This window comes from Triturus cristatus, chromosome 3_1 (genome assembly GCF_964204655.1).
Source record: "Triturus cristatus chromosome 3_1, aTriCri1.1, whole genome shotgun sequence".
Classification (NCBI taxonomy): Eukaryota; Metazoa; Chordata; class Amphibia; order Caudata; family Salamandridae; genus Triturus; species Triturus cristatus.
The window spans coordinates 513,216,518-513,243,970 of NC_140583.1; the positions used below are offsets into that span (position 1 = coordinate 513,216,518).

A 27,453-nucleotide genomic window follows, 5' to 3' on the forward strand; every position below is an offset into this window, starting at 1 on the left:
TACATGGGTCTGAGACTCGCTATTTGGAAGGGAACGCCCCCTGCAGTTCCATGCACCAAGTGGCAGGCACCACGTGGTGCCTGCCACATCGTGCAGGGAAATACTGTGCATGCTCTTTTGACATTGCGGACGGTGCTGCAGCCTGCAGCACCATCCGCAATGTTAAAAGGCCAGGATGCGCCCGCCAGTATGGCAGGCGCATCCTAATTGCACTGGTGGGACCACGGCACGTCTGGCGGGTGGTCCTAAAACCGTTATAATGAGGGGCGGACTGATGTCCGTCCGCCATCATAATGAGCCCCTCAGTTTCTCAACCGAAATTATAATATGAGGCAACCCAAGGACATGAAAAAATACCAGTTAAAACACTTTGCCATTTCTTCAGCTGTTGGTAATTTGGCCAAAGGAGAAAAATGGACCATTTTTGACCAAGTTTCCACAGGTAGAACAGCCATCATAAGAACTGTGGAGACAGAAACCCAAGTCTTGGGAACTACTGGTAATGGATGCAGATATTCAAAAAGCTTAGCCCATGAATTTTAATGCTGGGTACAAAATTGACAGCAAAAGCATATTCCTGAACATCAAGATGTACTACAGCTGGTGGTCACCAAAAGACTGTGATCCTAAATCCAAAGTAGTCTTTACATCTCTATATACTTAGATGGTGGAGTTATGGAACATCTTCATAACGGCCTGATTGACTTCTTTAGAAGGAACAAAACAGCGTTTTGACTGAATTATAGTTAATTTTGTCAAAGTAGGGATGTCTTTTACAAAAAATCATCACAGTTTCTCCAGATTCATCTGTTCTTGAGCTGTCTTAAACTTGTGTAGAAAAAGTAAACTATTCAACCACTCACTGAGAAGCAAATATAGTTTGATGATTCAGAAATAGCAATGTGATAAAGCACCCAGCGCTTGCACCCGCCAATGCTTGCACCCGCCAGCACTTTCTTTGGGCAAGGAACACCAGTGATAATAAAGTCATACTGGACAAAGAAAATTGCCCATCTGACTTGACGACAATTCCTACACTGAAAACGTCTGTCTCTACTAAATACAAATCATCTTCTTAGCTAAAAATTCTCTCTCGAGTACCAAATAGTTTTGTTAAGATTCTGACAAAACACGAGATAAAAAAAAAGATGTTCTTGTACATTTTCTTGTTTTTGTAATAGGACTGCCTCTGTTGTTTTTTCACAGACATCTGTTTCCACAATGTATCATTTTGCAATATCAAGATTGCCACTTGAGATAATATCTGCTTACGCCTTCTCAGCTTTATCATCCCAGCAAAAATCATTACTCGTATTCTCCTTCTTCAAAACATGAGTAATATCACTGTTCAGTTTGGCCAAATTTTGAGAAATTTTCAATACAGAATTGTACTTCTTGTGAAAATCTGGTTCTCCTTAACATGAAAAGTGAAGACCACTTCAAAATAGCGGATACATTTTTGGGTTATATAGAAAATATAGAAAATGGCGAGGCAATAAAAATAAAAGCAAAGTACATTATCTTTCTCAAACTAACTCTTTCACATATATGGGACCTGCTTGAGTGTCCTGTGAAACTTGATATGTCATATGTTCTTGATGTTCCCCAAGAGTCTGAGGAAACAGCAGGATGTCAGTCAGGAAAAGCCATGCAAAGTACATCTGCGAAAGCTCAATCCAAGTGGTGTGGAAATACATGATATTCAAAATGGACGAATGGTGTGCGAAATTATATTTTAGACTCACCTCCTTCCGTCAGTCTCAGCAGATAATATGCTTGCTAAAATCAAACTTAAAAAAAACTTGTGCTTCCTTCAATGACTCCAAAATATCTTTACTAAAACGGGTAACAAATTGGATTATTATTTGTGTTGACAAATTTCTACTTCAAAGAATAATGCCACCACCTACTAGCTGTTACACACATTTTTTAAAATAAACCTTAGCCAAACCCTGGTTACGTGAAACAAATTAGTTTGGTTTAAATGTGTAAAGTATTTAAGCAGTGTATAAACAGGGAAAGTCACACAAAATATATAACACACAATAAACCTCCACAATCATTTGTCAGATAGAGAGAAAATAAAATGAGTAAAATAAGACCAAACAAAAAAATCCATAAGGAGAACTGGAGATAGAACTCTTTAAAGAATTAATGTAAAAAATACCAGGAATAAAGCACCCAATGTGAGTCAATGGTCGCTGAGAAAGGGAACAAGGTGCAATTTCAGGCAGACCACTATGGTCAGGTACAGTATGTTGATTGGTCCTGCTGAAAGTCTGTAAGGCAAAATGTTAGAAAATATTCTAAGCCATACTTCAGAAAGGGACTTTGTCACTTTCTCGAAGAAAAATGTTGAAAATGCAGAATCCAACTTTATCACTTTTTGAGAAACAAATCCTCTCTGCATGGGCAGCCTGAAACTGAAGGTCGCATACCTAAAGCAGGTTGGTCCCGCTGATACTCTGGAGTTTTAGAGGTTTCTTGTTGGTGTCTCAGTAATTGTTTTCAGAAGGGCTGTGCTCTCCATGTTGAATGAATCTGAAATCCATCCCGATGTTGTGGTACTTTTTCCTACAGGTATTACTGAAGCTCTTAAGGAAACATTTTTACAAATTTCCAAAATTTAGTCTGGTGCCCAAACAACAACAGAAGAAGAAAGACACCCAAGACCTTAGTGTAAAGCACATAAAGATGCTCAGGTAATAGGCAGAGGCCAACATGAAAGTCCATACTAATGGGTATCCTCACAGGAATGTCCTCTTCAGCTTTTTTATTTTCCTGGAGCCACCTAGGGGATCAGCCTTATGATACATGGAGATCGTTTAGTTCTTGGATTTCTAATGGAAGGGGTCCAACCTCCTCAGGTCCTTCTCACAGGTCACAGATGCCAAGTGCAGCAGGTTCAGCCCTCCTGGTATCATTTCACAAACTCAGCAGTGTTCTGAGAAAAGCTGGGTGACAGCCCAACTTTGTACGGTGCAAAATACTGTGGACGAGGGACACCCTAAGACACTCTAGACCCTCTCTGAACAATGGAGTAAATGTTCCCAGCATGCTTGATTTTTCTGTAGTCCCTGCTGGCCTTATTGAAAACCAAATCCAAGAAGGCAAAGTCTTTAGCCAGAATAAGCTTGAGCTCTGAGAGCTGGGGGGGAGGGGAGGTGCCAATTTCCTCACTTAAAATCTAGTTTGACTCAGGCCCTGGACATCAACATAAAATGAGATCGAATTCTAGGAAGACTATTGGGCTAGGCCCTTTTTTTACAGGGTTATCCACAAACATTTTGCTTCTTCCTCCTAATTTTCCTGACCTGTTTTTGTTGGCTATAGGACTCTGGGCACATTATCACTGCTACACAGTGCTAAAGTGCATATGCTCTCTGTGTAAATTGGTATTATAATTGGTTCTCCCTGATTGGCATATTTGATTTACTGGTAAGTCCCTAGTAAAGTGCACTGTGTGTACCAAGGCCTGTAAATCAAATACTAATAGTGGGCCTGCAGCACTGATTGTGCCACCCACATGATTAGCCCCGAAAAGGTATCTCAAACCTGCCACTGCAGTATTTGTGTGCAGTTTTAAACTGCCCTGTCGACCTGGCAAGTGCACCCACTTGCCTGGACCTAACCTTCCCTTTTCGTACATGTAACAGACTCCTCTGGTAGGCGCAAGGTACCCCATGGGCAGGATGCAGTGTATGTGAAAGTTAGGACATGAACTGATGTGTGTGACATGTCCTCATAGTGAAATACAGTGTGTTTCATTTTCACTATTGAAAGGCTTTCTGCCCCATAGGATAACATGGGAGGTACTTTGTAACATCTTACATGTATAACTTCCCATTGGGACAAGATAGAGAAATAAAGTTTAGTCTCTCTGAACTCAGAATTTAATAGCACATCTTTTAGTAACGAAGGTTTTTAAATTAAGTGTTTTAAAATGCCGCTTTTAAGAAGTAGGTATTTTCTTGTTTAACCTGTCTGTGTGCCACTCCCTGATTGTTGATTGATGGTCTGATTTTGGAGTGACATGGGCTTGGGATGTGCATTCACTGTAGACAGACACTGGGAGGAGGGTTTCGGTGTGCCTGGCCCTTCCTGGATGACTCAGAACTGAGCTGAAAGTGGCATGGCTGTATTTAGATTATTGGGAGGGGTTTTCCTTGCACCTGAATTGGGCCTGTCTAACTTGCACAATGCTGTCTTCACCCTCTGTGGTCACAGTGCACCAATGACGACAGAACTGGTTTGGAGTGGGCTCAGAGACCCCTTGACAAAGAAAAACAAAGACAAAATGGGGTATAAGTAGTGCACCTTAAATCTCCGAACTTTAGATCTTTAGATCACTTCTGGACTCAAGAGGAACCTTTGCCAAGGAGAAGAGCTGGAGAGCTGTGAGGAGGAGTACTGCCCCTTTGCTGTGTGCTGTGTGGGGTTGGCCTGCAGTTGCTGCTTCTGCTAAGGAAAGGTTAAAAGACTGAAACTTTGCTGTGAACCTACTTGAAGAAGAATCTCCAAAGGCTCGTGTTTGCTGGCCTCCTGTTCTGAAGTCTCAGGGACAAAAAAGACTTCACCCGCAGCTACCCTGAACTCTATTGCTGAGAGGTCTGACCTGCCAGGAGGTGACTATTCCAGTTTTGGGCCTCTGGAGGTTGTTCCTGCTGTTGGGAGCTAGAAGCAACTTCAAAGAAGCAAGAAAACCTGTCTCCGATGCCATCTGTGATGCCGCTCTTATGCCGCAACCTGCACCGAGACCAAGGGCACCACTCGTGAAGTGCACGACGCACCGCCCTGCCTGCACCGCAGCTCCGACGCCCTTCAATGCCTGCAGTTATTGGCATTTCTTACGCCAGCGCTGGCACCGACTCGGTCATTGCCAGCAACGACTTTGCACCATCACTGGAACCCACACCTCACTGCCGACAAAACTTACTTCCCCTGTCCTAGATTCGACACTTCGTCTCCTCGCAGACATGACGACTCACCTCTCCTGTAGCATCCAGGGAGCCGGCCTCGGCCCCCCAAGCCTCACCTCCACGACCCCATGCATCATCATCAACTTCATTATCCAAAGGTACTGTTTGCTTGGGGGTCCATGTGACTCAGTGCCCAATGCCACGCACCTCGCGGTAGGCGCCATATTTTGGATTTATTGCTTTCATGACGTCGCAATAGCCCCAGGTGTAGCTATTTGTTTTCTACAAGCTTTGTTTTGGAAATATCTGTTTTGAAGTGCTATTTTACTACATGGATGATGGATTGTTGAGTTTAGGTGGAGATACTTTTTTTTTTTAACTGGTGTGGTGTCCATTTGTGGTGTTATCACTGTATTACTGTGTATTTTGAGTACAAATACTTCACACATTGCCTTTGGGATAATCCTGTTTGCTCATGTCAAGCTACCAAGGGGGTGAGCAGAGGTTACCTAAAGTGTGTGTCCCCCTTACCATGACTAGAAGCAAGGGTCCCTAAACTTGGACGAAGGTACTTACTTCTGCCAACTAGAGACACCCAATTGTAACAAAGACAAAGCAGGGTCCTTCACTAACCATAGAAGAATTGTGATCCAGGCCTGTTTAATGACTTTGGGCGATGTTCCATCTGCTTCAAAGTCACAAAGGTTTTACATATGCCTCAGACAGGCCTGTCATTCAGGCTATGACACTGTTGAGCCAACAGGAGGGGTAGCAGCCCCCACCCTGACTATTCTGCTGAGTTCAGATGGGTTATCTCAGCCCATTCAGGTCGACCTGTCAATCAAATTGCTATATTGTTTGGCTCCTAGAAGGAATTTCACACCTCATTACAGGCAGGACAGCAGTTGCAGATTAAGGGCTAATTAGCCTACAGTGGCTCAGACAAGTAAATGTAACTTTTCTGAAAGTTACATTTTGCTGGAAATGGGGTTTCTGGTTGGCTAATGCACCTAAGCCATGCAGAACCCACCACTCTTGTCAGGGTAAGGGAGTTACACATTATAAAAAAACCTTGCTGACCCCCTTGGTAGCTTGGCAGAGCAGTCAGGCTTATCTCAGAGGCAATGTGTAAAGCGTTTGCGCAACACACACACCCCAGTGGCACACTAGAGACTCCACACAAGGATATATAAAGAAATATCCTTTGTATTCCAAACATATAGACCACAATCAGGTGTTGGAGGTCATACCCTGTTAGGAAATGACAAGAAAAAAATGCAGACCTCCAATGGTTGGTGCAGCCGATACACCAACCAAGATGTTAAGGTAGACCAGGCTGCAGGAAGGCCTGTGTGCTACCACTGGATGGGTGGGAATACTTTCCCCAAAGATGCCTCCCGAAACAGTGGAGTTGGAGCTGCCCGCGCTCGGATGGTGCATTGTTTCAGAGAAGAGGTTGGGGAGGGCACTCATCTTGTCCCCGGCTGCAACCAGCTGGTCCCTGACACCGACGCCTCTCCGGCTACACTTAGCGGGAGGCTTGAGGGCTCTTCTCTGCTCCTGGCTGCAGTGCAGCTGTGTGGTCCCCAGTCATGTCGGAGCGTCCTTGCTAACCTCAGCCTTAGCTCGGCATTTTGCTGGGCAGGGCTGTGAGAAGCACAGTCCTCCTCACACGATGGCGGCTTTGGGTACGTTACTAGGCAAAGCCTGGTCCCCCTGTAGCACTCACTCAGCTGCCGAGCTGCCGCCCTGCAATCTCTTGGCATTTGCTGAAGCAGTGGTTGGAGGCTGAGCCCAGAGCAGTGGCGAGACGTACTTGCGCTATGTAAAGCACACAGGGGTTGCTAGACCAATGAATTCCTTAGCAGCGCTGAGGAGTGCAGCACGGCACTTGGAATTTGGAAGCAAGCAAAACACCAGAAATCCCAGAGTAAAACGAAGCACCAGAAATCCCAGAATGAAACGAAGCACCAGATATCCTAGAATGAAGTGAAGCACCAGGGATTCATAAATAAAGTTTTGCAAACAGACGGAAGACTTTGATGTCCCCGAGTCTTCTGAAACAGGAGGCCAGCACACACAAGACCTTGTTGATTTCATCCCAAGCATGATACTACAGCAGGGTAAAAAGGCATTAATGAGATCTAAGAATTCATCAATGAAATCCTTGTTCTGCCTTGAAGAACTACAGATGAGATGGAAGGTGGCAGTCTGGGTTGCAGAGAGTGTGACGTATTTCAGCAGGTCCATGAAGTTGTGTATTGGTAGCTTGCCTTGGGTGCAAGACCAGGTGGACTTATGGGTGACGTGGCACGTGCGGCACTATTTCACAATACCCAGTATTAATAACTATCCCTTCTTCTGTTGTCATTAAAAGAAGTAAAAGGAACAAATTATTATCAGTATGATTTATAGAAGATCCAATAGAAAGTGATAAAAATGCTCTCCTGTCCTCTTATCCGATGATGACTGGGTTCGTACAAGATTATTCTGAGGCAGTTTAACGCATGCCAGAATCATTTGCAGAATCATATGCCCATCTTTGCCACGATGGAAAGAAAGCCTAGTCTTACAGCTGCACTCCTTTTGCATAGATCATACTTTCATAGACTAGTCCTTAGTCACTGGGCCCACTAGAAAGGAAACAAATTGCATAAGTTCTTCTGGATTTCCTTCACTCCTTTCTTCTGTCTTGTAATCTCTTCTTAATTGGAAGCACTAAATCACTACTTTCACGAACTGAAGTACAACATTGGAACATCTTACTGCCTTGTATTCTGCTATGAGTAACAAAGGGAAGACAGCCTTGAGCACCCAAGCCTTCTCTCTAATAGCTGCCCTGATACCTTTTAACACTGTGACAGTTTCATTTTGGATACTTGTGTGTCCTAGGTATAGGTGTGAGGTGCTGTTTCCCCCTTTCCCACCCCCTGCTTTAATTAAAAAGAGACAAAGGGGCTGTCCATTGAGATTCAAATTAATTTAAAGTACCCTGAAAAGGCAAACTATCCTATACATGCTAGTTCACAATATATGCAACCTACTGTACGTATAGGTAAATAATGCAAATAATTGTTATTAAAAATAATCAGCATCAAAAATAGTTGTCACTTACTAAAGTCAGTTGTATCCATGTTATTATGCACACAAAAATGACATCTTGAGTTAGTACTGTACAACTTCAATCTTACATCCTGCACAGCAAATGCAGGTATTGACAGAGTATGCATAAATTAATGAACTGTTTTTTAAAATGATTGCTTCATGTAACTAACTGGTTACACATAGATCTATACAACAAATGATTGAATCTCTCGAGCAGTCCTCTAGAATTCAAACTGTGGCCTGCAAATAGCACAGCTCCACATCAACTACAATGCCAGTACTAAAACACGAGTTCTGCTGGATAATGGGTACTATATTACTCACAAAGGACACATACGTAAGACTAAATCAGACTAAAAAAGAAAGAGGGAAATAAAAAGCAAAGAGGAAAGTGGACTGGCCCACTTATCCCCTGGCCATGACAACCCAAGCTAGTAAACACCAATTTGAATTATGAAAAAGAAGTTATTCCAAAAGAGGATCCCAAGTGCAGAAAACAAAATGGAGGAAAACTAAGTGGGTCCCCACCTATATTTTATTAAGGGCCCCACTTGGCAGGATTAAAAAGATATATTTAGAGGGTATATGAGAGAACTAATGACCCCATTACCCCATCTGCTGTGCCGGCAGAGGGCGAGAAAGCAAAAGACACACACAATTGATGGATGGAATGCAGAACAAATCAAAACATTCACCACCAGTCAAGAGATCTCGGTTAAATTCATCATTCTTTACCGGAGCCGGTCCTAGGATGTTTGTTTACAGTCCGGGGAGGACCTGGCTTGGCAGTTCGGGCTGGACTGTTCCCCTGAGGCACAGTGTCAAGGCTGATTTGCATATGGCTGGGTTCAAACCGGAATGGCATGGGGAGCAAAAATACGATAGATTTAGGCCCAGATCTCTGTACTGGGGTGAATGTATGACATTGTTTTGCATTCTGTCCATCAGCTGTTGTTTTTGCATTTGTCACCCCGAGTGGGACAGGTATGCCCAGACGTGGGTCTCGTGCTCTCCATGCCACTGGAAACAAGCTATCCTGGCTGAAGAGGGGTGAAACCCCAAAACCGGTCCTAGGATGCTTGTTTCCAGTCCAGGGAGGACCTGGCTTGGCAGTTCAGGCTGGACTGTTCCCTTGAGGCACAGGGTCAAGACTGATTTGCATGGCTGGGTTCAAACTGGAATGGCATGGTGAGCAAAAAAACGATAGATTTAGGCCCAGATCTCTGTACTGGGGTGAATGTATGACATTGTTTTGCATTCTGTCCATCAACTGTTGTTGTTGCATGTGCCGGCAGAGGGAGCAGAGTGGCTCACAAAACCACATCGCAACTTGATGAAAGTGTAACTACAGTGCATTGTGCCCACTCTATACCCAGGTTTGGACTGCGATCAATGAAACTCATGCACACCTTAGAAGTGTGTCTACTAAGTGCAAGTATGGCCATATATTCTCCCTACCATATAGTGATTGTCTAGGAGGGAGGATTACGAGTTATAAAGTATCTGGCCTTTGACCCTGTTGATCCTGTTGGGCGATTAAGATAGGCTGAAACATGTTGGTATAGCAGATAGGGTAACGGAGTTGTTGGTTCTCTCATATGCCCTCTCAGTATATGTTTTTAATCCTGCCAAGTGAAGCCTATAATAAAATATAGGCGGGCACCTACTTAGACAGCTTTAATATATTTTGTTTTCTGCACTTGGGATACCTCTTTTGAAATAACTCATAATTCTCTTTCAAAATAATATTGCTCCACCCTTAACGATGCCTTGCGCCAGGGTGTGTCAACGGCCCTATGATGAATCATGCCACTATCTAGTGGGTGCTAGTGGGTGAGGGCAATTGTAAAAACTCTAAGGGTTTGGTTGTTTGTCTTTCTTTGTTTACCAGCTTGGGTTGTCATGGCCAGGAGCTAAGTGGCCAGTCCTCTTTCTTCTTTTCTTTTTCTTTTCCCCTCTCTTTTTTAGTCTGAATTAGTCTTATGTATGTGTCCTTCTCGTTTTGTGAGTAATATGTATCTCTAGGGACGATGAAAGAATACGTAATTTCTTGTCCCTTCTGGATGTGATTAGGATAATGGCTATTGCCCCATCCCACGGTGCTTTGCTACTTGCTAATAGAGTCAGCAAGCAGATCTAGTCCTTTAGATGGTGCAGCAGGTTAAAATTACTACTGGGGAAACATGTAAGCAATCAAAAGGTGACAGGTTGCAACTATCTCATGTTTTCATCCTTCTAAGTTTGGTATGAAAAGTACCACTCATTTGGATGATATTAACATAAATTATGTGCTATTGTGATATTACTGTACTGGAAGGTGGTGTCACTTTTTCAAAGTCCATGTTTTGTTTCAGTCAAAGGTAGCCAGCCACTGAATTTGGCTGAACTTAGCTTTAGGCCCTAGTAACAGGGTCGGATAGAAGAGATTCAAGTCATCTAGTTAATTACTCACCTAGTCAGTTAGTTTCTTTCATTCCTCCTAATTCTCCGCTTGTCCATTTGACACCAGGAAAGTCCCCATGGGTGACTGAGCTGTGGTTGTGATGTGCCTTCTTAAACACAAACAAAAGCAAAATTCTGAGGGTGTGGCAAAAATATTACAGACATTTAAAAATGATCATGTGTCATAGCTGGAAACAGTCACATAATGATAAAAGGTAAGTGTAAAATTCAAGGTTTAAATAGAATTATACTATCATTTTAAAGAACACTTTATGAGAGCACCCTCACTAAACTTTCAAAGGTTAAAAGATATGTGGCATGAATGGGACATTGGAATTAGGGTTTATTACAAGTTTTTAGCCGAGATGATGGTACTAGCAATAGAGCATAGGGTGGTGCGTCTGTCTATTGATAAATGTTCCCATTTAAGGAGCAATATATGATGTTTCCACTTCTTCACATCAATTATTGCTGATTGCTAGTTACACTTTCTGAATGTTTTGTATGTGACATAAATAATTTGTTGGTTTGCTCGTTTCAGGTATACTTTCTGTACAAGGTTATATTTATAAAAGAATTTTGCTTATAGACAAAATTCTTATCTACCTATGAATCTAGACTAAACTCATCCATCATCAACCGTATTTGCTCTACATTTCCTTAATAGTGTACTGCACAATCCAAGCAATGTTGGGGATGCTCTCGGTCATGCTGAGTACCCTCATTGACCCTTGTCACACACCTGTATCAACCAAGGAGTGTTGTGCTAAAAGTTGAACACATTTTTCTTGAACCCGAAAATGTTTTGGGCCCATCCGACCTTGACTGATTTTAGCTAATTTGTGTTTTTTGGGGGATCTGACCTCAAACACAAATGTTAGATCTGGGGGTGCCTTTGACCAAATAAGGACCCTTGCTTCTAGTCAGGGTAAGGGGGAAACACACTTTAGATAACCCTTGCTCACCCCCTCGGTAGCTTGGCACGAGCAGACAGGCTTATCCCAAAGGCAATGTGTAAAGTATTTGTACCAACACTCACAGTAACACAGTGAAAACACCACAAATGGACACTACACCAGTTTAGAAAAATAAAATATCTTTATCTAAACTAAACAAGACCAAAATGCTAAAAATACAACACACAAAAACTAAGTAGAATGTCTTCAAAAAGGTTGTTGCAAAAATAAACTTGTAGATGATGATATGCAACACTTTACCCACAAAGTACCTGGGATGCTTAACGCAAAACAAACAAAAGGGTCGCAGAGAAGGCGATGTGTTGATTCTTCCTAAGCTACGGTTCCAGTGCTACAAGATGGCACCTCGATTAGTTGCGACGATCCGGTGCGATGCAAGAAAATGGCGTCTTCACTGCGATGCGACAAGATGGAGGCGATACTTGCATGCCCAATGGCTGTGTGGCAAACTCAGTGGTTTTCTGAGCCACGACAGGCCCTTAAACATGCCTCTCCGGTGATGCGATGACACCCTCAGTGACACGCTTCTCTGGTGTTGCGGCAGAACGCTTCCTCAGCGATGCGAGAGCCCTGCGACACACTTCTCCGGTAATGCGACGGCACCCTCTGTGTGGCAGCATGCTTCTCCGGTGATGCGACGGCAAACAGCGGCAGCGGCGACACGCTTCCTCGATGATGCCGCTGTGGCATCACGCTTCTCTTTCGTTGCATCGCGCTTTCAGCTCCCAACAGCAAAAAGGCCTCAAACTCAGTTACAGGCCCTCCTGGCGGACTGGAACTCCCAGCAAGGAAACTCAGGGAGGCTGGGGGTGAAGTCCTTTTGTGCCTGGGATCTTCAGAAACAAGAATCCAGCTCGTCTCAGGGCCTTGGAGACCTTTCTTCAGATGGACACAGCACACAGCAAAGTCCTTCTTCAAGCAGGGGACACAGCGCACAGCAAAGTCCTTTAGATCTCTCCTTAGTAGAAACAGCAAACTGCAGGCTAACCCCAGACAAACAACAAGGGCGGTACTTCTCCTCAGTCTCTTCAGCTGATCTTCTTTGGCAGGGATTCCTCTTGATCACGAAGTAGTCTTGGAAACTTTTATATCCCTGTGTTTCCGCAACAGATTTTTAGACTTTCTTTTCAGGACACAGCACACAGCAAAGTCCTTTTTTCAAGCAGGGAGGACACAGCACACAGCAAAGTACTTCTCCTTCCTTTGGCAGAAATAGCAACAGGAGGCAAACCCTAGACACACTTGGCAGTACTTCTCCTTCAGCTCTTCAGCTTTTCTCCTCTGCAAAGGTTCCTCCTTGATTCCAAAGTAGTCTAACTTTCAGGGGTCTCAGCTCTCATCTTTATACCCCAAAGGTCTTTGTTCTCTATGTGTGAGGGGTCCTGGACCCAGTCCAAACCAGTTCTGGGTGCACTCTGCCAGTGCACAACTTCTTCCTTTGTCAGTGTGGGCCAGGGTCATCAGACACACTTCAGGAGGTGGAGCCAGCATTGTGGAAGGCAGGCACATCCTTATTCAGGCCCAGGTGCTACTCCTCCCACCACTCCAAATGCAGATCGGTCTATTCAACCTAGTGCTGACTCACCCAGACTCCTGGAGCCATCCCAGCCCCTGTCACTCTCAAGCCAGACAGTCAATCCACAAACAGGCAGAGGCACACAGAAAGGTTGAACAAGAAAATAGCCACTTTCTAAAAGTGCTATTTTCAAACACAGAATTTCAAAACCATCTTTACTAAAAGATGTGTTATCAAATTCTGAGTTCAGGGATACCAGACTCCAATGTTCTTTCTTGCTCCTATGGGAACATATGCCTTTCAATAGTAAAAAACGAATTTGGCAGTATTTCACTATCAGGACATGTTACCCACACTAGTACATGTCCTACCTTTCACATACACTGCACCCTGCCCAGGGGTGTACCTTGGGCCTACCATAAGGGTGTCCAATGTGTGAGAAAAGGGGAAGGGTAAGGCCTGGCAAGTGGGTACATCGGCCAGGTCGACATGGCAGTTAACAAACTGCTTACAGGCACTGCAGTGGTGGCAGGCCTGAGACCTCTTTCCAGGGCTACTTATGTGGGTGGCACAATCAGTGCTGCAAGCCCACTAGTAGCACTTGATTTACCATCCCTGGCACACTTAGTGCACTTTACTAGGGACCTACTGGTAAAGCAAATATGCCAATCATAGATAACCAATCACAATAACAATTTACACAAAAAGCATATGCACTTTAGCACTGATCAGCAGTGGTAAAGTGCCCAGATTCCTATAGCCAACAACAGGTCAGGAAAAATAAAGGAGGAAGAAGTAAAAAGTTTGGGGATAACTCTGCAAAAAGGGCCATTTCCAACAAGGTACATAGTAATTTTCTTTTTAAATAATTAAACGTCAATTTTCATCACTGAGAAAAATGTGCAATGGTACATTATTTATCCTTTTATCTGTCACATTATGTAGTTCCAACTACTTTACAGTTTTAGGAATACATCATATTTGCTCAATATGAAAGGGATTAGATGATCAGTGCCTGTAATACATTTCTGATCTTTGAACTTGGGATTCTCCACAATGTTACTTACCCCTACTGAGGTTTCTTTTGATTCTTTCAAGGACCACCTATAGCATGCTATCTTCTTGATATCTCCTTTCTATAAAGTGACTCACTACCAGAGCCAGTCTTTATGATTTTGTATGGCAATTCATATATTCAGGTATGCACGTTTTTACTTTAATTGTAATCTGACCTATATACACTTTTTCAGTGGGCCATGCATTCCATAAATTACAAAGTTGTTACTATAATTTGTATATTTTCATGGTCTTCTTCGCATGAAATTCCGTTGTATGCATGGTGAATGCAATACACTCTCTACAGCTATGGTGTCCTATTACAAGATCTAACCTAAATGTTCATTAAGAGAAACAATTTTCTGAGGAGGGTCCAGATATATATATATGTCCTTCCGTTTCTTATTGTACATCTCAGTCTAAGACCAAATACTGTTTTTTCTCATCTTGTTACAATTAAGTTAAATAGCAGAAGTAACTACAAAACATGCTCACAATGGAGGAGCAATTGCAATTTTGGGAACTAAAAAATATGAAAATGAGGAAAAAAAACACCTGAACAACATTAATCAATGTGAAAACGTGCTTGTTAGGAAAACTAAAAAAATACATCCTGATCTTTGGCTTGTTGTTGCCTGTGTATGGCAGAGTCATGCTCCTCTGAACATTGGAGGTGCTCAAGTCTTCTGCTGCAGAGGAATATGCATAATTTGAGTGCCATATAGTGAGGCTTTATGGCTGTAACGTTTGTACTTTGCAAAACATGGAAGCAGAGTCAAGACAAACGACATTTCCAAGAGCACCATGGAACTCTCATGAGACTTGGAAATGGTGGCAGTCATCTTAGATCTATAGAGAATATGTTTCTCATTCTTCAAAGTGTTTCTTGCTAGGCAATCATGACACATAGTTGGTGCAGATGGAACTTGTTGTGAGTAGATTGGAACTCATAATCCTTTCATCAAGTGTTGATTTCAAAGAAGCTTTCAAGATAACACTTGAAATCACACATTTAGGCTCAAGTACTGCACACATACTCCCTAGGATTGCAGACTCTATTGTAACAGAGTCAAGCCATCTAGGATTACAACTCTATTGTACTTTAGCCATCCTTTCTAGGATTAAGAAATCTATTAAACTTGTTCACCTGAGTAGCTAGTGAATTTTCAGCTTGCCCACTCTTTGCTTTATACTACTTGAATCAGATATAAGGTATTTCCAGTGGTAGGCAAGTGACTGTCTATTGTCAAGAGTAAAACACAAAATAAATGTGTATTCATTATATTAGAGATCATCAATGATGTATATTGAGAATCAATCAGACCTGATATACAATTCACTGAAGGAAGCTATCTACGGAAAAACATGTATTACAGTATAGGTTATCTTGTGCATCTATTTCAAGGTTTATTCTGTTTCAAGGCTCTAGTAAGTCAGAGTTTTCACAAACCACAGATAGTGGATTAAATATGCAGAGATGTATATCATGTGTTATAGTAGAAATAGAGAACTGTAATGCATTTGGGAAAATACGAAAAGTTACAACATTTTGTAAATGTCAACAGCTGTGGCCTGTGCTGGTGAGAGCGGTGGGGCAGGGTGAGGGGGGATTTCGACAGACGAGGGAAAATTAATTATTTATCTAATTTTCCCTCATGGTTGTCTATCGAATCCCCCCCCACAACCCGACCCCACCGCTCTTACCTAAACGGGCCATGGCTGATTGTCAATGCCTCTTCCATGAAGACTGAGCCGAGCAGAAACAACAGGCAGACTGAAATTATCTAGTGTCTCTCATTCTCTCTCTTGTCTCATTTCTTTTCGCCAGGCCTACTGTTGAAAGGCATACATTACCTTTGCATGGTTGCTAATAGCTTTATAGAAGGATGAATACTTAGACTGCTAAAACCCTCGAGAAATGCACAAATCCATCTAAAGTGCTTACTAACTTTATATTAAAGTGTGCATGAAGAACACTCACAAAAGCTTTCCTCATTTAAGGAGGATAATTTTCTTCAGCCTAAAGGAACTAGTATGGACAACGGTTGACCTGGCATAGTAAATGTTGACAAAGTAGAAGAACTCCAGATTCATCCAAATTAAGTGGATGTAAACATTTCTTAGACAATAATGTTTCTATCTGGAAGGGTAAAAAATGTGTATGCCATTTTAGCCTGAATCCATGAGAGGTGTGAACCTAAAATCCGTCTTTAAACGCCATGATTCAAAGGGTTGACATTTTGGGCCGGCTGATATGTGAGAAGAAAGACTGGCAAAGCAGTCAAGCTTAACTTTGAGGCAAAATGTAAAGTACTATATATGCAGTACTCAAATAGCAATAAAGTGAAAACTCAGCACTTGAAAACTCAATTTAAAAAAATTGAGAATATTTTAATAAATAAAATGACAGCACCAAAACTGTAAACAAGCAATAAGTAGAACAGAAGATGTGAATTTTTTAAAATTTAAATTAAAAACAGGGCCAAAAAGCCTGAAGATCCAACCTCGGTTATCTGGTAACGCTAGACCAAATCAAGGTCGAAAATTAAGCCGACCGCAATGGAGCAAAGGTCAGATACAAGGTTCAGATTCTTCCTGTGGAAAGTTTAACTACTGACTTGGAAACGTTTATGGAGGAAACGTGGTCGTTGATGAGTCATCAGTGGAGTACAAGCTGCAAATTGGAGCAGAAGTGGGGCTCAATGACAGCGGTGGAGTTCCTGTGTGGTCACTGCCAAAGGTGGGAAAGCCTACATGCAGAGCTTCGTCTTCACGTGAGTCTCAGTGAAGCGCTTTACATTCAGATTTCAAAACTTTTCTGGAAGTTGGATCTCCTTTAGACGGGCAGACAAGCAAGCTGAGGCTGGCAGATGACTTGATATCATTTTGATGTCATTTACAAGCAATCTTGGTCTCTGTAGGTTCTGCGAGCAAAAAAGTTAGCAAAACGTTTCTAAGTTCTACTTCCTGCAGTTTGGGGAAAGGAGGAGTACACTCTAACACCAGCAAAGGGTTCAGGGCCTAAGGGCACCACTTGGGGTTAGGAGTCAGCAGAGGCCAGCAGCAGGGTTCAGGGCAGTTCCAGTTGGAACTGGTCAACAGAGCAGTTGCAGGGAGAGAGTTTTCTGGAACCTTAAGTGTCCCTGTAGCTCAAGCAGGAGGTCAGCCAACTAACCTGTGGATTCACTTCTGGGGTCCTGAATTCAATGCAAGCAGGTTCAGTCTTCTTTCATATTCTTCAGACAGCAGGGCATTCTTTCTTCTGATTCTTCACAGGTCGAGGATTGTTCTTCGAGAGGCCTATGAGTTTCACTTTTATGCCCAATGGATAAAGGGCAAGTCCTTGCCTACCCTCTTAACCAGTTGTGGTCAGTTCCTCCTCACTTACTGGCTGTGGTGCCAGCCTGACTAGCGATAAAGGGGAGGCAGGCTGAGATGTGAGACAAGGTAGGTAACCTTAAAAGCACTGGAAGGGGGAGGGCAGAGTCCCTATCAATCCTGTCAATGGAGGAACCCCCTCCCACACCCAGAGCCCACTTGTCCACGGTCCGAAAGTAATATACTTCTCGCTACAGGGGTGCCACCACGTGTCAGGTTACAGGTGAACATGGCAGTAAAGCCTTTTGGCCTTTAGGTAACTTCCAAAATAGTAATATAAAATCTGACTTGACTATTAAGTTGGATTTAAGTTCATAATGAAATGAGTCCTTGAATCAATTTTCTAGCTGCTGCCACACTGGCACTGACCACTAAACGTTGTTCTAGTGTAACCCAGTATTTTCCTATGAGAGATCCAGCCTTGCCATTAACCCTGGGCGTTATACTACGCTTCGCCCACGTAGTGTACGTAGCGCTGCCTGCTTCGCACTTTTCGAAGTAGGCGAAGCAGGCAGCGCTACGCACACGTCAGGGCGAAGCGTAGCTGCCTGCCACCCGCCACCTGCCTCCCGCCCACCCTCCTTTTAAAATAATATAATGCATGATAAAATAATTAAAAGTAAAGACTTAACTGCAGCGCGGCGTCTCCGGGGCTCCCTCTTCCTCGTTTCCAACTTCTTGTGACAAATGCGCATGCGCGGACGCCCGCGCATGCGCATTTCTTGCAAGAAATGCGCATGCGCTGGCGTCCGCGCATGCGCATTTGTCACAAGAAGTTGGAAACGAGGAAGAGGGAGCCCCGGAGACGCCGCGCTGCAGGTAAGTCTTTACTTTTAATTATTTTATCATGCATTATATTATTTTAAAAGGAGGGTGGGCGGGAGGCGGGCGGCACGTAGTGGGGCTACGCGGAGCGCGCAAGTGTGCGTAGATTTGGGCACACTACGCACTGCTCCACGTAGCCCCACTACGCCCACTACGCCCAGGCCTGCTTGCCATAGTGAAAAATGACTTTGCAGGTTTTTCACTGCCAGGACATGTAAAACATTAAATGCGCATGCCCTACTTTTTAAATACCATGCACCCTGCCCTATGGGTGTTAGGGGCTGAATGATTTCTAAGTACTAAAACGACAGGTTTAGACCTGGCAAATGTTTAGTTTTGCCAGATTGGAATGGCAGTTTAAAACTGCACACCCAGGCTGCAGTGAAGCCCCGAAGACACTCTGAGTGCTGCAGCCCACTAGCAGCATTTCATTTACTGACCCTGGGTATACTAGGTATTTACAAACATTTTACCACTGTTTAGCATGAATAAGGTGTACAGAGTCCTATGGCCAGCAAAAACGATTTCAGAAAGAGCAGCAACACTTTGGGTGATACCATGAAAAGATTATCATGTCCAACAATTAAGAACAACACCGTATTTAAAGCATCACATAGAAGTACCATACTTCATGTCATAAGTGATGTTAAGGGTAGTATGAAGGAGATATTGTACCTGTACGTGTACCTATACTGAAGAAGAATATGAGACACATGCATGACAGGCAAAGGAAAAGTACAAAACAAGTGGATACCCAGGACAGATTATTAGAAGAGTGTGAAAATGAATTTTGAGAAGTGTTACTGAAAATAAGGCAGAAGAAGTTAATACCAGTCGCAGTACTAAGATACAATCAGAACATACAATCAAACTAATAACGAGTTCAAGAATTTGTTATCTAGGAATGGATTGTGAAACCTTAAATAAAGGCAACAGGAAAAGGTTAGCGATACCAATATTTGCATTTAGAAGAGTATGTGCAATAGGAAGTACATTAGTAAATATGTATATCAAATCTCCCTCAGAAATGTGGTTATCTTTATGAAAACATGAAATTAGATCCTTTCTAGACTACTAGAAAGATTAGTAGTGTAGATTTACTAAAAATACAAAGGAGTTTCAATATAGGAATAATATAAGAATATTTCAAAACCATACTAAATTTAGGATTAATTCTGAGAATTACATGAATTGATGTCAGTGACTGAACTTTAATCAGAACTGAATGTTAATCAGATTACAAAAGAAGTAAACTCACAAATTATTGAACACCAACCAGCCATAGGAAAATGTAGAACACCTGTTCCTATAATCAGGCATTTTTTAATTTATTTTTTAGAAAAGAGAGATTGGAAACATGAAAGTCAAAGGCTGATAATTGCAAACAATCAGTAGAAAACACTTAAGAGATGATATACTGATTCATACAACTAGTCGGAGGATGGTGCATGAGCTGGCATCACCTTCTTCCTCTTTAACACACAAAAGACCTGCTAAGGCACAGGCCAGTATAAGGAGGGTAGCAAGTAGCCCAATACATATCACCCTGCAGCATCTGAGTCAGCGGGCGAAGGGTAGAGGAGTCCTAGGATGATTGCAAAAGAAACCCAGCCTTACTGGAACAGCCTGGAAGCAGAAGCCAAATGATCGAGGGCTTCAGGGTCACAGAGTGGAGTGCAATGACCAAAGCACTAAACACAATTGGCATAGGAAGGAACACCAGGCCTGGGCAAAATGGAACAGAGGTGAGTAGGGGTAAATCTGCATGACACAACAATCAATGGAGAAGGAGCAAATTTGCCAAGCTGGCAAAACTATGCCCAGTGAGTTGCAAAGGGGGGGGAGTTATTGCAAGGTCTTGAAGTGGAGGCAGACCAAGGCTGGGATCTGTCAGCGTAGTAGAGACCATGGCCCATGGAAGAGGATGCATTTGTTGGCAGGTCAGAAGCAGATGGCTAACAGTGGGCCTTGATGGCCAAATATGGTTGTGGCCTGAAAAAATGATGATAGTGGGTGTGGTGGGAATACCAGTATAGATTTGCTGAAGAGATTAATGGTAGTCTAGAAGGAGGTCAAACCCAACCCAATGGCCTCAAACATCTGGTGTGACATCCTGGTGCAGTGTAACATGGATTGATCCATTGAAAGACACCCAGAAAAATCAAAGGGACAGTGGAGGCATGGAGTCAAGAGGTAGGGAAGCTTCTAATAGAGGACAGGCCAGAACAGTTGCTGCTTTGTACTTCTCAGCATGTTCATGAGAAGTCACCGAAGAATGGTCCTTAAATGTTTGATACAGTAATTATGTCTTTGAGTTTATACTTGTACCTGCTGTGAATTCACAGAGGACACTTCAGGTGATGTAACTGTAACCTTTTACGGGTAAGTAATTGAAGGTCACAAGGCCCCTGCTTTACTATAATAATGTTTCTGGAAGATGTTTATTGCTTACATTGCAGAGTGAGTTGTGCGCAAGAACAATATCCTGTAACTTACTAGATAAGCTGACAACCAACTCCATTAACAAGCCATGAGATATGTGGTTTTATTTGCTAATGAGGATGCCTCTTGTTACAGAACAGGTGGCAATTCCGGACTTCAGTGCAGGAGCCATGGAGAACTGGGGTTTGATTGCTTACAGAGAGACAGCACTCTTGTTTGACCCACTGGAATCTTCAATTGTGAACAAAGAGAGAGTGGTTACTGTGATAGCACATGAGCTTGCTCATCAGGTAGTGCATTTTATTTGTTCAAATTTGCTTTCACTTGAGTTTTGTTTGTTCAAGTATTTCTTAAATTAAAACGGATCCTCGAATCACTGTGCTTTGATACACTTTTGACAGAATAGCTAACTTTTTAAGTTTGAATCATTGCAATTTTCTTGAATTCTTTCTGCCTAAGAAAAAAAGAGAAGAGACAAATAATATATATGTAATGAAATGTACAAATGCATGTTGTGAGTTATTGGTGTATTTTATTTTTTCCAAGCTTGTCCTAGTGCATGAAACTGCAAATGAGCACAAAACATGACAATGCAATCTTCATTCCTGCCTGTTGAGAATAGGTTACACCGGTATGGATTATTATATGATGCTGTGAGGAAAATTCTGGAAAAGGTTGACCGGTGACACATAATTATTGGAAACAGTGAACAGAAAAATAAATCCAATTCTAAATAATCAATTTATTAGCAAATAGTGCAGATTGAAAAATGAAGGGATAGCATATGGCCTTATGACATCATGGTTCACACTGCTCGAAAACAGCTAAAATAATGTCTAAGGCAGACATGTACTTACCATTAAACTTTTGCCTTTACTTTAGCGGTTGAGGGTGTTATTTAGTTTGGCGTATGTGGGACACTGACTGTTGTCACACGCCCCTCTATTTAGATTGCACACATGAGTATACACTCTAATTAAGCCCTGGCATCTATCCACCATTTTTGTATTTTATTTTTTTACACATATCTTCAGTCAGTCAATATTTAAATAGTTTTATAATTTGGTATGTGGTGCAATGCATTCCACTGAGTGCATTCTAGTGTTTCATGTTTTATACTGATCACATGGTAATTGTTAGAATTTGGGCTATTGATTGAAAGGGTGTGAGCCCTTCGTCAAGCCAGCAACCATAATCCTAGTCAGGGTAAGGCACAAGCAAACCCCAAATTAACCTGTGCTCACCCTCTGGTAGCTTGGCACATAGCATTCAGGCTTAACTTGAAGGCAACTTGTAAAGTATTTGTGCAACAGTTCAAACAGTAAAACAGTGAAAACACCACGCACAAAAGTTCCCACAGCATGTTTAGAGAAATAGAATGATTTTTAATAAATAAAATAAGACCAAAATGAAAAAAATCTAATCTGTGGAACCATAGTTATTTAATTTATAAGTTTTAAGTAAAAATAGCGCCAAACAGCGCAATGCGCCAACAATGGCTATTTGGTTGCCCCAGATTGGAACAATGTCACAAGTTCAGGCCGACTGCGATGGAGCACAGGCTGGCTAGAGAGACACAGTTAGGTCCGATGATCAAATTACCTTAAATCCTTATTGCAAAGCGTTATGTGGATCCATGCAGCCAAATCAATGCATCGATTCTGAGGTGCGGAGAGACTGCAGTTTGAGGTCCTGTTGCAGCATCATTGAAGTCCACAAGAGGGCCTATCATAGTGGAACTCTACTTTAAAATGTTCTTCTATCAGCTTATGTTCTCAATAGGAATTAAAGATCTTTGAATGTAGGTCTCCTGAGAGGGGGTGTGTTCATGAGGTGGCAGATCATTAGCCTATCTGTCCCCCAAACTACGGAAATCTTTGCAAAGGGAATTAAGGACAGAGCCTGATGAGATTAAGTTCAGGAAGATGGTCAATACATGGCTTTTTCCTAAATAGCTCAATTTAGGTTCTGACTTTAGAAGATTGTGGATGCATATTTGACTCACTTAGCAGTGGGAAGCCTTAGGGTAGGAGTGATGGTGCCTGAAATTCTTTCTTGTATACACAGCTGTGCTTTTGATGTAGGGAGAAAATTCAAGAGACAGGCCTTTGAAGTGCACAGATTTTCTGCCCTCCTTGCCCTGGCTCCAGACTAACTACAAGGGATATAGAGCCCTTTGTGTGGAGACAGGACTTGAGGTGTGAGGCTGGTCTCAGCTCCTACCTCCCATCCTCCCATCATGCCAGTGATGGGCCATTTAGTAACACCTAAGCTCCCTCTGTGTCTGGCTCTCTAGGAGGAATACACAAAGCCCAACTGCCAACTATACCCAGTTACGTGACCAGAGTCAAAGTATACAAAAAAGTGATGGGTGGAATTCTTGAATTAATCTCAGCCACTAATAATTACTTGGGCTGCATCCCAATCCGTAGTCAGTTTGGAGCCAGTTATATGCCAATAAGTGTTGGCCCTGCTCTAATGGGAACAGTCCAGCCTGAACTGCAAAGCCAGGTCCTCCCTGAACTGGAGCACAAGGAACCCAGGACCACTTTCACACTGTTTAGGGGCTCATCAGCAGGGTACAGCTTGTTTCCAGCAACACAGTGTGCATGGAACCCACTTAGGGTGACACATCAAAGTATACAAAAAGAACTGTGCCACTGGAGCCAAGCTGTACTCTACTGATGAGCCCATAACTAGGGGTAACCGGTCCTGGGCTGCTTGTGTTCTGGTTCAGGCTGAACTGTCCTGATTGCAGTAGGGTCAAGACCGATTTCCAAATAGCTGGCATTTTCAGAATTGTAATTTAGAGTCCAACTTCACCATAAGTCAGGATTTTAAATTAGGATTCCAGAGGTTGCAATTATGAGCCAGTTATATCGTCCCATTTGGAAATTGAACTTAAAACATGTAATAAGGTAATTCCAATGCTGTTTTATGATAGATATAGGCATGCAGTAGTGGAACGGGACTTTAAGAATTTTTTACTACCAGAAGATGTAACTCTTTAACTCGTTCCGTGCTCATGACGGAACCACGCCGTCATGAGCCACGGTTGCCGTGTGCTCACGACGGAGTGGTTCCGTCATGCTGCGGCCGTTGGCGGCCGCGCCGCTCATGCAGCGCTAATTCCCCGCCTGTGCGGGCGATTAGCGCTGTGGGCGGAGTCATGACGGAACCACTCCGTCATGAGCACAGCCCAACCGTGGCTCATGACGGAGTGGCTCCGTCATGAGCACCGCACCACAGCGCTGCCCCCCCGCACCCCCCAGCGCTGCGGCGGAATTTCCGCCGCAGCGAAGGGGTTAAAGTACATGTCCAACTTTTTAAATACATTGTACCCTACCCATGGGGCTATCCTGAGCCTACCTTATGGGTGACGTATATGTATTAACAAGCATTGGCATAGCCAATATGTCTTGCCTTCAAGACCTTATAAGTGTTTAGCCTTGCAGTACATTGTCCTGGTTGCTGTGCCACCTGGAACTGAAGATCTATACAGAGCTGGGGAGAAGAGTTGGCCTAACGGCTAGGGCCGTCAACCTCGAATCTGGGAAACTGGGTTCGAGTCTCTGCAATGACGCTGAACATCCTGTGATTCTGGACAAATCACTTAATCTCCCCGTGCCCAACAATAATGAATGTGTCCCCATGTAACGCAACTGGTGCTATGTAAATGGCTCTGATACCCGATATGGTTGGGTCAAGTTCGCGCTATATAAAACTCTGTAAAATAAAATAAAATAAAAATACAATTGCTGCACACTGTATACCTTTTATAAACAGTATCCCTCTGCAAATGGTCGGAATTACCGATGAATTTCGAGGCAGGTGATACTTGTAGCATCATACGAATATGAATGTCAGGAAGTGGCAATGATATCCCAAGACCATCACTGTCAGGAATTGGCAAACATAACATCCACTATAACGTGGTACGGGACCAATTATGTTGAGCTGCAAACCGAGCTTGTAAAAAGTGAAGGCACATGTTCAGGCAGTGTAGGTCACCCACTGACAATAAGGACCCATAGCATAGCGTCAAGATATTCTATTAAGCGCCAAGTGACGCCATAAAACGGACTTGCGTATTGTTGGCAATCCGGTCTCAATGTGTTGTGTTACAAGTGCCTTGATGGTTATGTGCATGAATTTATTGATGTGCATCAGATGTGCTTGCCTATTTAGCCTTCTCAATTTTTTTACATCACTAAATGATACCTATGTTGCTTTTCTTTCATAAATTTAACCTGGACTTATGGTTTTATGGGTTGCTCTTGTTACTTTGTTAAATTCTCATGTGGATATCATCATATTTAGTGGTTAAGAGAAATGCGCATTTGAACAGTATTTCCCACGTATATTCATGGAAATACGTTTCACTGCACCACAAGAAAAACATGGCTTTATTTGAAACTTGTTTCCACCCAAGTTTTTTTTTTCCATAAGTATGTTTATACAACTTTTGATCTATATAATTCAGAACTTTCAACCTATGTTGGTGATCCTAAAATTCGCAATGGAAACGCCCTGCTGGACTCCAGGAAACACCCACAGTCTAACCCCCTTTCTCAGTCCTACAACTACAGGAAATCAGGCCAAGTGGTGGATTTAAAACAGGCCATTCGATTATCTTTCTCCCACTCCCCTCCCATGGACTCTTACCTCCAGTTTAGCAACTGAATTGGTGATTAAAATGAGTTTTGATGTGGCCAATGTGTGTTAAAGGGCTACTCACTGGTTTGAGGTATTCAGCCACAGCCACGGCGTGAGACCAGAGAGCAAACTAAATGGCCCCCCACTAGGATCACCAATTCGAGGGGGTACATAGGGAAAGATCGAGGGGGAAGGGTCAGGAGGGGTGTCAAATGTAGTTTTGCCCAGGGGCTGTCTGAGGAATGCCCACCCTGCCCGGGAGGTGTTGTTTTCGCAGGTAGACGAGGCTGGGCATCAGAATACAACATCAATGAGTAAAAGGCTTTGTGAATCGGGCTCAGAGAAATTAAAGAAAGTTCTTCTGTTGGCAAGCAAAGTATGCAAAGGCAATTGTTAGTTTAGGCAGACAGCTGAGACCTGCTCTGCCTTTTCAATCTATGCTGTAATTACAAAGGGCTGGGGAGCACCCCGTCAAGGTCAACAGAGGAAACCAGTTGTGCATTTCTTGCCCATGACGTAATCCACCTAACAGTGTGGTAAGTGCAAAGATTTCAGAGGTCCCGTGATTGTGGGTCCATGGGAAATAATGCATTATTTCCGTTCCGTTCTGCACACTAAAAAGAAAAGAAAAACGTGTTTATAAAATAATCACCCACTTAAACTGGTTCAAGCAGCCGCAGGCTCAGTTTAAACAAATGCTGGTCACACGCCACTCCCGGCACCCCGAGTGCGGTGAACGCGCTAATCAACAATCGCGCGCAGGGTGCCATCTGTTTCAAATTAGCGTGGTGAAAGCAACCACGCTAATTCAAGCTTTTCAAGCACTCGCGCTTGTGCTCCACCTTGCGGGAGCGAGCAGCGGTGCGCGGGCCATCTGTTTTCAATTAGCACGCACGCCGCTGCTCGCTCCAGCAAGGTGGATGCCAGCACAAGCACAAGTGCTTAAAAGAGCTGACCAATTTCTAAAGGTCATCTCCTTGAGCAGAGCATGCACACTGCCAAGGCGAGACCTTAAAAGGAAGTTTGGGCCTGGCAAAATGTTTATTCTGCCAGTTTCATATGTCAGTTCAAACTGCATACAGAGGCTCTGCAATAGCAGGCCGGAGGCATGTTTAAAGGGCTACTTATGCGGGTGGCATGATCAGTGCTGCAGGGCCACTCGTAGCAGTTACATTACAGAACCTGGGCACATGTTGTACACTTTATTGGGGACTTATACACAATTTAAATATGTCAATTGAGTATAAGACAATGTTACCATGTTTTAGAAGAAGAGCACAATCACTTTAGCACTGGTTAGCCGTGCACATATCCAAAGGCCAGCAAAAATGAAGTCAGCAAAAGCAAGAGGTCTAAAAGGCAAAAAGTCAGAGAAACCGCGGCATGGATGCCAGGTCTAACAGCACTTGTAACTGGTCACACAGAGTGTTATAGGCAAGTAGCGAGGTCCAGCTGAATTGAGTAGGCTGCTGCGGTTTATAACTGGCAAGTTTTCTCATGAGGAGTACACTTTAACACAGCAAAGGGTTAAAGGACCTCAGGAAAAGCACCTGCGGGTCAAGACTCAATGCAGGAGAAACCAGCAGCAGAGTCCAGGGCAGGTCCAGTTGGAACTGGTCATCTGGGCAGTTGCAGGAAAGGCTTCTTGTAGTTTGTTGTCTCCCTTTAGCTTGAACAGGAGGTCACCCTTATGAGTCTTGGAGTCCACTTTTGTGACCGGGGTACAAGAGGTAGCAGGTACAGCCCTGAAGGGTTCTTCTCAGGCCTCAGATAACAGGTTCAGTCCTCTTCTGATCTTCTAAAAGTCCAATAAGTGTTCTGAGGACGTTACTGGCAATGCTACATTTATGACTGGCATCCTCATGTAGATCACCATCTTGGAAACTCCTGCCTCCTTTAACAAATTGGGTGAATGTTCCCAGGGTTAACCCTACCCGTCTTTGCAGCAATTAGTGTGTGACCTACAGGAAAAAACCTCACAGTGCTCCTCTCTTCCTAAATTTAAGATGGTGAGCCTGTGTGCCCACCACAAATTTATGGCCAGGGAATTTAGCAACTCCTTCTCTGTGGTCACTCCAAATCAGTTCTGGGTGTGGACCGTCTCCCACTGGGCTTGGAGCATGCTTGCCTGACTTCG

At 43.2% G+C, this 27,453-nt stretch overlaps 1 protein-coding gene across 1 annotated transcript in view; it reads left to right on the forward strand.

The window, feature by feature from the left end:
- Positions 1 to 27,453, forward strand: part of LOC146860510 (aminopeptidase N-like) — a 438,299-nt gene that overhangs the window by 89,981 nt on the left and 320,865 nt on the right. Inside the window, exon 5 of the mRNA XM_085644422.1 lies at positions 20,796 to 20,950. Within this exon, the coding sequence (XP_085500548.1) occupies positions 20,796 to 20,950 (155 nt within the window). The remainder of the gene's footprint in view (positions 1 to 20,795; positions 20,951 to 27,453) is intronic.